The sequence below is a fragment of the Fragaria vesca genome, linkage group LG6 (assembly GCF_000184155.1).
Source record: "Fragaria vesca subsp. vesca linkage group LG6, FraVesHawaii_1.0, whole genome shotgun sequence".
In the NCBI taxonomy this organism is placed as follows: domain Eukaryota; kingdom Viridiplantae; phylum Streptophyta; class Magnoliopsida; order Rosales; family Rosaceae; genus Fragaria; species Fragaria vesca.
The window spans coordinates 21,812,935-21,828,231 of NC_020496.1; the positions used below are offsets into that span (position 1 = coordinate 21,812,935).

The 15,297-nt window shown below is 37.6% G+C and overlaps 1 protein-coding gene across 1 annotated transcript; it reads left to right on the forward strand.

Moving 5' to 3' along the window:
• The first annotated feature begins 12,133 nt into the window (after nt 1–12,133).
• LOC101293322 (B3 domain-containing protein At5g06250-like) lies at nt 12,134–14,905 on the forward strand. Its single transcript, XM_004303473.1, has 3 exons — nt 12,134–12,905; nt 13,182–13,390; nt 14,734–14,905. Exons 1-3 carry the CDS (start codon nt 12,194–12,196, stop codon nt 14,785–14,787), a joined length of 975 nt encoding a protein of 324 aa, XP_004303521.1. The 5' UTR covers nt 12,134–12,193; the 3' UTR covers nt 14,788–14,905.
• The last annotated feature ends 392 nt before the right edge of the window (nt 14,906–15,297 follow it).

Sequence of the window (15,297 nt, forward strand, 5' to 3'; positions counted from 1 at the left end):
TTTTCATTTTCCTTGAGGATATTGAGGCTGCATAAGCCTAAAAAGGGAGCATTGATGAGCATGATTACGTGAATCCTCTTAGAATACATCCCGAATAACAACATAACAGTCATCTAACCAAGGTGAGCTAACCTAATGCTACACCATTTGCTTCCAAGAATATAATGCTTAATTTGAATAGATTGTTAAAATGATGAATATGAATTTGATTTGATTTTTCATTTTGTTGTCGTGACTCTTTTACTTCTTGTCTCGTTTCTTTTCATTGTATTAGTTCCATTGTTAAAAGGAAAAATTCTCCAGCTTTTTCAAATCAAAATCTTGTTAATCAATAAACGAAATGAAATTGAACAAACTTGTGTGAGAGGCTTGCCACCGCAATGTCTTAAGACATAATTTCACCCTTACAACTGTGTAATAATGCTTGATTGCAGACGTATGTCCTGTCCTGCAGGCAGGGTTTAGAATTTATGTAGGCAGGGATGGAGCCAAGATTGAAGGTATAGGGGGCAATATGTAAACACGAAAACAACGTCACAATTTCGAATCAATAACAACATTATGTTTGTAGTATATATGCATGTTGTACGTAAAAATTCATTAAAAATTATGTATATGACTGTATTAAGATTAAATGTTTGTAGTTTTAATATTTAATAAATGAGATAGAGTAAAGAAAATAAAAATACACAAAAGCTAGAATTGATTAACTTCTGACGTGTCATGGTTAGAAAATTATATAATTTAAAATCAAAATAGCTATAACTAGAGCTAAACCCTTCATTTGGTGTCAAGGGGACCAAACCTTTATAATTATAGAGCTATAATCTTTTTTATCTCAGAGGAAAATTTTCAAATGGTACCCCAAGTTAAGCTCATTCATCATTTTGACATCTCAATTTTGAAAACTATGATAATGGTATCTCAACACTTAAACTTAATCGAACATTAGTTCTCTCCGTGATTGACACCGTTAAGTTGGACATTATTTATAGGCAAAATTGTCTTTTCATGTTTTCCCTTCCCAAATCTTTTCCCTCCACAAACAATCCCTTCCAGAATAAGTCCATTTTTCCATCAGTATCAGAATTTGTGGTGAGCCATATGTTGGCTGCATATAAAAATTAGAGACATTTAGAAATTATAATACACCATTGGCCATTAATATCCATCATTAAAAGTAGCTTTTGCAACCCACCGGTAAGAGAAAGAATCAACATTGATTAAAATACATTTGTATCAAGTACAGAAGTTCATGAAACATATATAATTAATAGAACAATCAAAGATAACTAGGTAATAGGACTCACATTCATAGTTGATATCTTCAGGTCGATAAACTCTAACTCAACTGATAAAGTTTGTGGAGGGAAAACATGAAGACACAATTTTGTCCATGGACAAAGTCCAACTTAGATGTTGGGTTTAAGTGTTGAGGTATTATTATCATAGTTTTCAAAATTGAGATGTCAAAATGATAAATGGACTAAACTTGGGACACCATTTGGAAAAATTTTCTCTTTATCTTATTGACAACACAATAAACTAACATGCATGTTTTGAGAAAATGTGAGGGTGCCACTAAGGTTTAGGGTAGCTCCGTTAATGCCTGCAAGATACAACTTTGGATCCAGAGAAATACTTCGGTGCGACAGCCGTGCCACGTGTCTGTGAGACCGGCCGATCGTCGTGTGACACGTGTTTTTTTTTTTTTTCACAGCAGCCCGCAGCAGCCGCTGCGTTCTCCTCCGGCGAAGCTTCTTATGTTTTTTCTTCACCCTCGCCGGCTGAAATTCTCCTCCGCTGCTCTCCCTCATTTCCAGCCCCAAATTCTACGACCGCCACACCCTCCGAAACCCCACCCCTCCTCTCTCCGCCTTCTTCTTCCTCTCCACCTCTCTAGATCCCTCTCCTCTCCCCTCCATTCGCTCCCGGAGCTCCGACGAGCCAAGATTCTCCAGAGAAAGACAGAAGAAGCTTCGCCGAAGGAGAACACAACGGCTGCTGCGGGCTGCTGTGAAAAAAAAAAAACACGTGTTGCATGACCGTCGGACGGTTACACGGACACGTGGCACGGCCGTCGCACCGAAGAATTTCTCTTGGATCCAAGGCGTTTGCACAGATTTCTTGAAAGCTAGGCACCCCTCGACACTACGGTTTAGGGTAGCTCCGCCAATGCCTGTAAGATAGAACTTTCGTTCCAAGGCGTTTGCACAGATGACTTGAATCCTAGAAGCCCAAAACCATCTGAGAAGCCCAAAGGTAATGCTTGTAGCTAGCCACAGTAGTAGTCTTTTTTGGTCATACACAGTAGTAGTCAACAAAGGCACCAACTCATTGTCCTAAAAGGACAGGGAGGATTAATAAAACCTCAAGGAGAGGTTGTTGGACTTGCAAAATTTTGACCTAAAACCAAATTGTATATATAGTTTGGATTTTTGGGTGGGGGTCTAGCTATATGCAATGCTCCATCGCTTATTCGGTATTAACTTTAAACCATCCAAAGAAAGGAGGAAACCGGTAAACTCCACCGTTAACTACAAATTGATGTTTAATCGAAAAAAAAACACTACAAATTGATGTCGATCATATATGTGGGATAGAGCAATGAAAAACGCCATTATACAAGGAAATAGCCAAATGAGCACGCAATGTTATGAAATAGCCAACAACCAAGTTTTGACACTATATTAGCTGCATCACCTGCGTGCATACCTAACTAGAATCTGGGATGTTATTAGTAAGTTTATACAAACCATATGTTGGAACACGTACATTTGGAGCTAGGCAGTTGGATTATCACTTATGATCGAAGCTAGTGATCGATACAGATAAGATTTATAGACTACGCGGTCCCGTTTTGCTTATACTTTCTTCAAAGTTAGGCAAGGATTCCAGTAAAAGGTCGGTTCATTATTGTTCAAAAGTTTTGGCCAACTGGTTTCCATCTAAAACACTTTGAAAGTGAATAATGTGATATGGAAGTCATAGATATATTTGGAAGCATATCATTGTATATGTTGACAACTCGTCAGGTATATATATTCAAGTCATAGTATGAGACTAATTGTCATTTGAATTGATTAGCGAAAATGTTAACGTCTCAATCTCTCAACTGTCAAAGACTTTGGACAACACAAAGCTACAATCCAGGTGCTTGTGTTAGATCAACTTGGATTGATCAGTACTTTAGGAATGAGATAGTGAGCAATGCAGTTTAATTAATTCACACATTCAACACATTTTGCATGTACCTTTTAGCAATCGATTTCCGACTTTCCGTCATTTGTCTCAGTCTTACACAAGCAGGATTTGAAGTCCTCATGGACCCTCCAGGATTTATAGGGTTTAAGACAATTTTGCTAACTTCTCCCATCATTTTTTGACAATTTTTCTCGTCTCATATATTTAAAGTTTGTAATCTCCTTCCGCTAAGCCATATATAATTAAAATGCAACAAAAGAAATACATGCATACAGTGAGTTTTGGGGTTGTGTGGTTTAATATACTGACTTATATATCTCAGTATTACCATTTGGTCTAACGGCATAGTCTTCCCTTAATAAGTGAGAGATTGTGAGTTCGACTCACGAAATTATAATATTTAAATTGTTTATCTATTAAAAAAATATATATACTGACTTATATATATGCAATGTGTAGAGTGAATTTTGGGCTCGTAGCAGTAAAATGTTTGTGGATACAACTCGTACGTAAACTTAGATACACGTACACTTGAATATTCACTTGGCACTGTGGTATTTCCTTTCCTTTATTTTTTTTCAAAAAGTAGATGGAGTAGTATTATATCTCTCTTTACAGTGAATAAGAGATAGATACATGGACAAGCTATCTATCTAGCTCTACACATTAAAGTTGAAATGTACATATTGTAACGCATGCTACTGCTGCCTTGCAAAGTTTGCAATGCAACTTCTTCCAAAGGCAAGTTGACAGAGCCTCTTTCATTACCCACGTCTATCTTCCATAATTGCTTGGCCAATATAGGGTTCATATATATTTCATCTATCTTCTTCTTTTCTTTCGCATTAATTCACATATCAACAGTACCACTCTACAGTATATTACGCAGCTCCTCTGCAAAACCCTTCAATCGATCTGTTTCATGGTCCACAACAGGGTCGATCGCCATGCTAGCTAGCTTTCTGATTCAAGTATTTTTCACTCCTCCTTTTTCACATAGATGAAAAGGGAGATAGAAAGGAAAGCATGGCAGGCAGATTATGCAGCAACACCAACCAACTGTACTCAAACAAGTATTAGACAATTGGAGATTGATAAAACTGTGACTTTGGTGATTGATCTTGTGAGCCCTACCATCTTATAGATCGAGATTCGTATGCCCTCGCATGCCTTGTGATCTGATCGATCATCTTAGCTAGCTAGTATTATATAAGTGAAGGAGTACTGATCTGGAGGTTATGACCCTTAAAGGACAGGCCAATCCAGACAACCAGGGATTCGGGAGACGTGGCTTCCTCCATTTAGTTCTACATGCTTCAATTCTTTATTCTTCTCTCCCAAACACCCCCCCTGTGGTTCTGAATAAATCAATCATACATTACATCTGTAATTCTACATAATATGATGCCTTGGGAAATTGCTAGCTAGCACTACACAACACTATTGTCTATGGTTTCACATCATAGCTCTTTTTAATGTCTTCTTGGCTAGTTTGTGCTTGGTAGTTGGCTAATGAATAATGAGACACTAATGTGGTGTTATTATATGATATGCCAGATATGATTTTGTGCTTGTTACAGTCAATTCTGTATATATATTTAGTAAAGAGTAGCTATCAGTAGTGGAGCTTAAAAGCTTCATATTAAGGAGCTGCAGGCTAACTAATTAATCAAATACGTTTCTTGGGCAAATTCAATTGTTGTCTGATATGTCACACCTTTCGCGCGCTGACTTCTCATACCCTCCACCAGATATGTTAATCAACTGATGAACTAATCTAATCTATTAGTTCATCTAATATATTTGTTTCACTAATTGAACAAGCCTTGGCTTATAGAATATAGAGATAAAGCTCGTCATCACTTTGTTCTAGCTTTGTGAGCTTATACATAGATCCATCTCTATCATTCTGATTTTTATTGTTTGGCTCAAGCCTAAAGATCGAGATTGTAGAAAAAGAAAAGGTTAACTGGAGACTTTGAATTAGCTAGCTAAGCTAGGGTTTGTTGAATACAGAAGCCAATATATCTTTTCCATTATAGCTCTAAGTGTGTTGCATATCCACTCCCTCATTATCCCTACATAGATCAAATAAAAGCTCAATTCAATCTCCTAGCTAGCCTGGAAGTAATTATCTATAGGAGGGTTGAAAAAGAAATTAAGTCGGTGAAGCAGTCTAAGAAATCGGCTGCAGATGTTACTTGCAGGTATGGGACTGGTATCATAGTGTGTGTGGTCCAATATTTACACATTATAACACATGAAATCCTCATGTGAGGACCAAGCTAGGTCCCCACTTTACACAGCTGAAAACAAAGAAAGAACAACAACAACAACAAAAACATCCCTCATATCTTCAAGTTTCAATTATCACTATATAATAACTCATATATCCTTAACTAATTATCTTACATCTTCCTCAAAAATGATCACCAGCCTTTCATCCCCGGCCCTTTTCTGTATTGGGATTCAAATTATTCTAGTTATGTTAACATGGAGAAGCTAGGTTATTTTAAAATTACCTGGTAGTTAATTAGATCCCAGATACTGTGGTTATATATGTTTGTAGAATGTGTTAATTAATTAAATTAAATCCTTAATTCATTATTAGGCGGGAGTCAAAGAATATGAAATATAACTCTGCTACCATTTGTTACTATATATTGCCTGTGTATTGGGATTCAAATTAATTATTCTATTGCAGATGCTTAACCCAAGCATATATATGCTAATTAGCTAGACACACAAGTTATTTCCCAAAATACGTACGTACGCGGTAGGTAGATCCCAGATAGAGTGATGAACTATAATTGTATATAAAAGGGTCGCAAATTTACATGAGAAGATGCTAAAATTGATTAATTTATGGATAAGAAAAAAAACATGTTGTATTAGGACCCCAATTAAGAATGATCTGAATCAAATAGCTGCCATGTCCATTGAATTAGCAATAATCTAATTATGCAGTTTATTTATGCAGATGCGTATCAAACATTAGATTATGATACAATGTTTGTGGTCTTCTAAGTTTAGGTACATATATATACATGTCCTGCCAGTTTGGACACTTTCTACTTCCTACAATGAACTGATAAATATATATATATATATATATATATATATATATATTTGCGACTAGCTATATTTATATATCTGGTATGAGGGTATCTGATATCTGAAGCAGAAGCTGTGTTAAAATAACCACAAACCAACCAAAATAGATCAGCTAGTTTTACATTTTTCCAGAAACCCGGCCAGGTTGTAAACCTGACAAATATCTCTCATAATTTCTTCTTGCTGAGGGAAACCCCTAAAGAAAACAAAGAAGATATTGAATGCTAAAAAGAGAGGTATGGATTTTAGTGTTGAGAGTTAGGTCTCTCACGGATTGGCCTTACAAAAACCAGCAGGAGGAGGGTGGTGCGTGGTTTTTACTTGGGAATTGAAGTTTTTTCAACCAGAAATAGAAACAATAATTTCTTAAGTTTCCTTATATATCTCATTTATATAGGCCCCGTCTTGTTCCCTGGTTCTTCGATCTCTAAGTCTCTGAAGAAGATAAAGTATTTATTTACGAATTGGAGATTTTGCATAAGAGTTTTGCATTATGTATATGGCAGAGATTAGGCCACTGTGTCAATATGCATGGTTTTCTTTGTGGTCAAGGATTCCTGCACCTGGCCAAACAACATCTTTCTATCGCAAACCCCTAGCTTCCTTATAAACAAAGGAATATATATATATTTCAGGTTTCGGCGTCCCACTTGACCATTTCTTTTTTCTTCTTCGATCTCCAAATGATGTAATCTCTATGTCTTTTACAAATATTCCAATGGGTTAAGATATTTTTCATCTTTGGGGTGCAACTTTGATCTAATATTACGTGCCTTACAAATATCTGAATAGAAAAGTCGTGGTTAGTTATGTTCTTTAATTGTTATCTCAATCAGTTGAACATATGTGCACTACGTCTAGCCCCTTTAGTAAAGCTAATTAAGGAGAGGTGCTTGGCCATTACATCGTCTAAGCTCATCACTATGTTTTATATCAAGCTGATTCTAGCTTGGTAAATAGTTGTCATTATATCAAAATCAAACAAAGGTAGATGCTCTAGACCTGTTTTGACGTCAATATTGAAAGACCAAACGTAAGTGAGTCGATTTTGAAGTCAACTAAGCCAATAAACCGCACCCTAACTCTAGGATTTGTCTGTGGTGCAGATATGTATGACATACATACAACTAAAAAAAATGTACAACAGAGGGTGGTGGGTTTTGGAATATATGCCTGGAAAGGAAGATTTGCATGCTATGCATATCTGCATAGCCGAATTTTCACCCTAACCATAGCTGGATAGGATTTTTGGACTAAAGTTATCCGTTTTTGCTTCAGTTAAACTGAAATTTTTTACTAATCAAAATCTAGTTCTACATATGAAAAATGTCTGGACGAAAATTTGGACCGCGTGGATTGAAACAATAACTTATTGTCCAATCAAAATATATGATTGGAGACGATCGACGAGTTGCATGGTACCACATTATGATAAATTGTTGTTGGTATTAGAGAATGAAGATAACACAAGAGCAGGCCAACAACCTATTTATTATGTGTTTCCCACATGTACGTACTACTCGAAACCATGCCAAAGTTAAAACCAACTAATAATATGAGAAAGAGAAAAAAAAAAAAGGGCTGTCTGAATCTACCTGGAAATTGAGGTGGGTTTTGTCTGAGACTTGGAGCAAAAGACACGATCCAACTATATATAAAAGATAACACGGCAGCAGGAGATCGAGCTAGCTGATAGAATATGCAATAATAAAACGAAATTGCTTGAAAGACACCTAGAGAGACAGAGTCCCCAGACCCCAGTTTATATAAGTGTTTTTGTGAATTGATTAGAGACGGAATGTGAGGAAAAGATTGAAACACGACTGGTACTGTACAGAAAGAGGGGCGTCTTCTTCTTCTTCTTTCTTCTTAGCTCTTCTTTAACTCTATCTCCAATTGGAGTTGGACAAATCTTATCCCATGCCATGCTCTCTCACTCTGCTTATTGGAAAAGGAAGGGATCTCTGGATTTTTCTACACCACCTTCCTCCAATTAATCCCCACCTTTAAAACCAGGAATGGCCAAACACCAATAATTCTGTCATGCACGTGATCAAATTACTATTTCATCTCTCCCAGATCATAATCAAATTTGAAATGACTATTTACTCGAATCACATTACGTTTGCACATTAACAATCAAAATGAATAGTCTGAGAACTCTAGGAATCTCTGATGATTGACTCCAAAATCTCAATTGTTTCCCAAGTAATAGAGGATTAGCCATGTAACATTCTTCGGCTTAAGAAAGACTCTTCCTGTGTTCCTCAATCACTAAAGAGTAAAGAGAGGGGTCATGCGCCAGGAGAGCCCCATCCCGCCTCTACATTTCACTGTATCAGAGAATGTCACCAAATTAATATGAAGTGAAATGAAAGCAAACAGTCACGGATTCTCCCCAAAAGAAAAAAGATGAAACCAACAAACTTCCATGAGGAACTTAAGAATGAAGAAACGACCACTAATAGTCACAATTACAAAACTGTTCCAACTCGTACGCTAATCTAACACCAAAATTGATTTCACTGTAATATCATTATCATTACCATTATAGGTTGTCATGTTGTATGCCCACTTATGTTATTCCCCTGTGGCAGCTTTGTCCATAAACAGTTAATTTTGTTTTAGATCATGTGATATGTACATTCCAGGTTATTATGATATGTATTGGCTTAAATCATGTGATGTACACAAGAGGAGAAAATTAAGATAAAGCTCAATGTATATCCGTACGTACGTAGTGATTAGTCGTAGGCTTAAATCATGTAATGTACATAAGAGGAGAATGTTTGTTTTTAATTTTTTTTTTGTTCAAAATCATATGGTTTCTTCAAAGACCTTTTAGGTTAAGCGTGCCGCGAGATCTTGTTAGAACTCTTCCTTCTCCTTAGAGATTTAACTCCGATCATCATTGGTGGGATTCGAACTTGAGCTCGGGGATTCCATTAATTTTAAGCTCTTACACACTCGACCACCTTTGGTGGTTAATAGAAGAATGTTAAGATAAAATCAATAATGATGAGTTGCAGTACATTAATAAATATAAGTGAAGCTTCGCTCTGGATAAGAACTATATATATATATATATATATAGTACCCTTTCAATGAGGGATCCCTTTTTTTGACATATATGAGGGATGGGGGATTACACCAACTTTTTGATTATATTTTTGAATCTCTACCGTTCAGTTTGTTGGTCCTTATATATAGATCAATTCTGCAAATTTTCAGCCAATTTGGTGATCGTTAAGATGTCGAACAAGATTAAAATCAAATGAACGAACCAAATTTGCCAGACCTGAACCGTTCATGCTTTATAATTAAAAAATCGTAGTTTTGAATGCCTTAACGATCACCAAAATTTCTGAAAATTTGCAGAAGTGATCTACTCATATATAACTACATATTGAACGGTGGAGATGTGATTTTGTGATAAAAAAAGTTGGTGTAATCCCCCATCCCTCATATATGTCAAAAAAAGGGATCCCTCATTGGAAGGGCCCTGATATATATATATATATATATATATATATATATATATATTCAGATCGACATGTTTGTGTGTGTGTAATATCATGATCGTTTGCTCTTCAATCATGCCCAATTAATTTTGAGCTAAATGCTCAAAAGGGTTGAGGTGAGACCTAAACTCATTATGATTATTCATATGTTAGTAAACACAAATACTGTTGTCTTTTATGTATTAGTAAACTGCACCGATATTTTTATTAAAAAAACGACATTGATATTTTTTACATCGTTATATACTTCTACAAAGATTAATCTCTATTATTATAAAGCTAGCAGTCAAAAAATTCACCGAATTATGTTTTGTCAATATTACCCTTATTAAGATAATTCAGACTATTTTGAACAATGGTTACTATGATAAATAGCAAAATAAAAATAAAATAAAATAAAGATATGATTGGGCAGAAAAATGGGTAGTAGGTTGTATAACCGGATAAGATTGATAACTAGAATAACTGAATTATTAGGAAAGTGTAATTTACACGGGTGAAAGACTAGTATGTATTAATTGTGAGACCATAACTTTCATTCGTGTATGGTGTATGTGTATTTTATCTGTTATGATAATTATTAATTCTTATACTAGCAAAAAATTACACCGCGGAACCGTAATCTCGTACATCAACACAAATCATGTTGACGGAGGAAGGGTAAGACTAAAAGAAGTAAACGAAGATAAACGCTGAAAGTTTCAAAGGCATGTTGACGGAGGAACCTCTACCTCCACCCTTCCCAGTTTGGCTGAAGAAAAATCCTCCCTAGTAAAATATTTGACGCCGCTAGAGAGAAACCCTAGCAGAGACTCTTGTCTTTGTTGACTCTAATCGATAATAGGTAATTGATTATCATAGATAATTAAGAAAAATTCAAACTTGAGACCCTCCAATGCAGAGAGGCCTGAGACCTCCAATGCATATATAGAGGCTTTAAACGAAAAAAAGTTATGAACTAGCTAGAGAACTTAAAATTGAAGAAGTTACAAATCGGAGACAACTGAAATGCAGAAAGAAATAATTAATATGGGAATGATTTCAAACGCATGTATCTCTTTGGTTATCAAGTTAAGATTTTTTTTATCAGATAAATTACTTTAAATATTACAACTTCGTGAATCGAACTCACAATCTCCCACTTACTAAAAGGAGACTATGTCTTTAGACCAAATGATACCGGACATCAAATTAAGATTCATGTATCGCTTCCTAATAATGAAGTGAGACCTACACTTATTTTGATTATTCATGTGTTAGCAAACACATGAATAATAATTATATCTTTGCAACGACCGACCTTTCTAATAATCATTATTCTTATACCAGCTAAAAATTATATGCAACTCGTGACTTTGTTGATTTTAATCGATAATAGATGAATGATTATCATGGGTAACTTTTTTAATAGTTAAAAAAGTAAAAGATGGGAAGAAAAAAAAAATGAAACTTGAGACCTCCAATGCATTTGCTTTAAAAGAAAAAAAGAACAAATTAAACCATGTCTTGTAGGGGGTTGTTCAAAACCAGGAGCAGTAGGCCGGCCGGCTGTTGGATGGGGAGTCGAACTAAACCGGGTTCTAATAATTACATCAGAAACCCAGAAAGTAGTGTCCCACACTCTTCCACCATTGAATTTGATTTTAATCCGATGTAGTAGTAACATGGGGTGTTCCAGCAATTAGTGATCATAGTACTAGAAATACAAAATAGTTTTTACCTCAACCACAAGAGAAAAGATAGAAAATAAGCCCTCTCCTCCCTTCTGTCTGTCTGCCTCTTCTTTCTTTTTCAAGATCAAGATACATGTTCTGCCGAATTCAGTAAACCTCGGTCCTTTTTATCTCTATTCAATTCCTCGCTCCAATACTCACACTCACACACAGCACAGAGTAGTATATGGAATTTACACTGAAAATAATGATTGAATTTTTCCTTCACGCAAAACCTTAAAGCAGTAGATCGAGTAGTAGTACTCTCGTACTTACATCTCTCTCTTCCCCCCCTCTCTTCTCTCTCATTCTCTCTCTTCTATCTTCTCTCTCTTGGTGTCATATCATATCTTTGGGGAGCTCCATCAAATAGTTCCTCACATCAAACCCATAATAATCAGCACGCCTTGCTCGCCAGCCCCTTATAGCTCTCAGCCCCACATACCCTCTCCCCCCTTACTTCCCTTCTTCCCTCTTAGTCTTTACTCACCAAACCAAAACACCATCTTTGCTCTGCTCTCTCTCTTTTGTGAAATGTCCTTGAACCATTTCTCTCCCTCCGAGCTTCAAGAAACGCAGTGGTGGAACAACTCGACGACGTCTCAACAAAACCAGCATCAACAGCCTCCTTCATCATTCACCATGGACGCTTTCCAGCCTCAACTCTATCAGAATTACCATCCCACCTGGCTCGGCTCCCAAATCGCCCAACAGCCCCCGACCCTCAACTTCAACCTCAACCATCAACACACCGACGCTGCCGACAGAGAATTACTCCACGCGGAGCTTCAGATCGACATGGGAGATGACAAAGAGACCATGTTCGAGAAGCCGCTGACGCCTAGCGACGTCGGCAAGCTCAACCGCCTCGTCATTCCCAAGCAGCACGCCGAGAAGTACTTCCCTCTCGGCGGTGGCGGTGGCGGAGAGTCGGGAGGCGAGAAGGGTCTGCTTCTGAGCTTCGAGGACGAGTCCGGAAAGTGCTGGAGGTTCCGGTACTCGTACTGGAACAGCAGTCAAAGCTACGTGTTAACCAAAGGGTGGAGCCGCTACGTGAAGGAAAAGCGCCTCGACGCCGGCGACGTCGTTTTGTTCGAGCGTCGCCGAAACGACAGCGAGCGCCTCTTCATTGGGTGGAGGCGCCGTGCGGTGCAAGAGAGCAGCGGCGCTGGTGGTGGGGGTAGTACTAACACGTCGGCGCATGTTAGCGGAAGCAGCGGGGGTGGTGGTGAAAGTGGAGGTGGTAGAGGAGGTTGGACCAGGATGTTCTACTCTGCGCCGCAGTCTTATCCTGCGCACCATCATCACAGTGTGCCATACCCACCTGACTATCTACAGCATGCAGCCACAGCAGGTATACAGATTTTCAATTTGTTTCACATTTTAACCATATCTCTTGTCTCTTATTCTAAACCCTATCTATCTCGTATTTACTTGCAATCTGTTTTGTTCTTCTTCTTGTTATACGCACGTGAAAGTGCGTGAAAATCACCTTCCCATAATTCCTAGATTCCTACTACTTGGGAGAAAGAAAATGTGCCTCTTTCTTGGTTCCAAATAGAACTAAATGGTGCAAGAATTGAAGTGCATTACATGAAGCGCATTGTAATGTTGGTACTATTCCTTGCAGGGTCTCCTGTTCAGAACCAGACTCCGTCGTCGTCCTCCGGCGGAAACTCGAGGATATTGAGGCTGTTTGGGGTGAACTTGGAGTGCCAGCAGCAGCAGGATGATGAGTCCGAACCATCCACACCAGATGGGTCGTCTTTGTCAAGCCAGGGTCCAACCCACCACCAGTTCTATCCTAATCCTACCAATGCTTATTATGGAGACCACAGGGTAAGCCAACTATCATTTTCCTAATCATTAATTCTACTACTATTATTATAACAAGTATGTAGAGATTAGTCCTTTATTTATCTTTTAATTTGGTGGAATTTTTTATTATGCTTAGTATTATTTTTAAACAATTTTGCTTCCTCTGATGAGACAGATTGATATAAGGGCAAATGTGAGTAGAGGTAGAACTATTGAGTCTAAGAAATTACATGGTCTCCTTCCTCCCTAACAAAGTGGTCATATTTTAGAAATGAATATACGAGTTTCATAGTGAGGTTCACATCAATTAACGGTTCAGATGGGTTGGCAAAACCACTGTTAAGACAGAGATTAGTAGTGAAAGGTGATTAAGACCTGTTTGGCTAGTCGTTGTAGAATGGTCATATATATATCGAGGTTTACAAGTCAAAAACAGTTTGGTCATTTTTTTCCCTAAAGATGACAACTTTCCAGCCTACAATTGAGTGAGCCAAAAGAGTGCTTGGACCAAACACCAACTTACGTGCCCTATTAAGGCCAGAGTTTGAGTTTGGCATTGAGTTGATTTCAATAATCATAAGAATACACCACCACCGCAACGCATGAGGGCAGCTTTTGTGGACTGGGGCGTCTCTCTCTCTCTCTCTCTCTCTCTCTCTCTGTATGAGCTACAGTTGATCAGTATATCCCAAAAAAAAATATCAAATATATGCATCAAATTTGAAATTTTCATATTCCCCTCTTGGCCAGCTTTAGCCTCAGTCTGGAACATAGCTGTTATAGTCTTTATGTGGAATATTGTAGGTACCGACTCTCTTATAAGGTCGGTCCTCTCCTGGACTATTTGATAGCTGTTATGACCCTGAAATCTGTTTAGCATTTGGATATTAGTTTGTTAGTTTTCCAACGATGATCTTTATGAAACGTCTATCCCTTCTTCATTCTTCATGAGAGGACCGGCGGTCTTCTCCATTTGAGTAATCAAGGTTCAAATGCAGCGGGGAAAACCCTGAAGTGTCTTCTTCTCAAAACTTAAACCTTTAGATATAATCTCAAGTGATTCTTGAGGAAGTAGCTACTTACAAGCTAATGAACAGTTCATAGGGTGGTGTAACGTACTCAATTTGAATGAGGATCCAAAATACTTCTAGGGTTTCTAGTGGCAATTATTAAAGCAGGTCCAAAAATTTATTTTATAGACTGAGAGTACTAGTGCAGAATAGGTAGCTGGCCATGGCATTATATATAAGTGAAGACCAGAGACCTAAATGAAGAAAAACAGATAAAAAGAAAAGAGAATTGAAAGCACTGATTTTCACACATAATTGATTTTGATTTTTGTTTATGGTGGTTGATTGCAACAGGATTTCACTTTCTCCAGAGATGCGAACCCCCCCATGAGAAATCAACGAGGATAGAGATCTGTGGATGTGACATCACTTGATTGACTCCAACTATTTTAATTTTTAACCCACTTGGAAAAATCTCCACCAAAGAACTTAGAATCCAGGGAGAAGAAAAAAAAAAAACAAAAAAGAGGAAGGGTATGTATAGAAGATTTAAGTATTAGGAAAATATGAGAAAAAATCCCAGATTTTCTGGCCAAGTTTTGGGCAGGAGTGGAGGTGGAGTTGTAGACTAGTAGTGGTGAGGATGAGGAAAAGGACTGCTGCAGGTAGTAGGAGAGAGATAGAGAGAGGTAGGGGATGTGGGGTTACCCTGGGAAGAAAGGGTAGGGCGATAACGTCATCAGGGATGAGGGTTAGGAGTCTATTTACTGCTGCTGTTACTGTTACTTGTTTACTGTTGAGATTCTGCCTGAAGATTTTTCCAGAGGTTCTCATGATGATGGTGAAGATAATAATGGAAGGGTATGGTGGTGAGGTTGTATTGGTGGGTGGAGTGAGTAAAAGTTGGTGGAGTTGAAT

What these genes read in the sequence shown, in the direction of transcription:
- LOC101293322 (XM_004303473.1), top strand. Translation starts at nt 12,194, where the DNA reads ATGGACGCTTTCCAGCCTCAACTCTATCAGAATTACCATCCCACCTGG. An exon ending in ACAGCATGCAGCCACAGCAG is followed by an intron (nt 12,906 to 13,181) that starts GTATACAGATTT and finishes TATTCCTTGCAG; the next exon opens with GGTCTCCTGTTCAGAACCAG. An exon ending in CTTATTATGGAGACCACAGG is followed by an intron (nt 13,391 to 14,733) that starts GTAAGCCAACTA and finishes TGATTGCAACAG; the next exon opens with GATTTCACTTTCTCCAGAGA.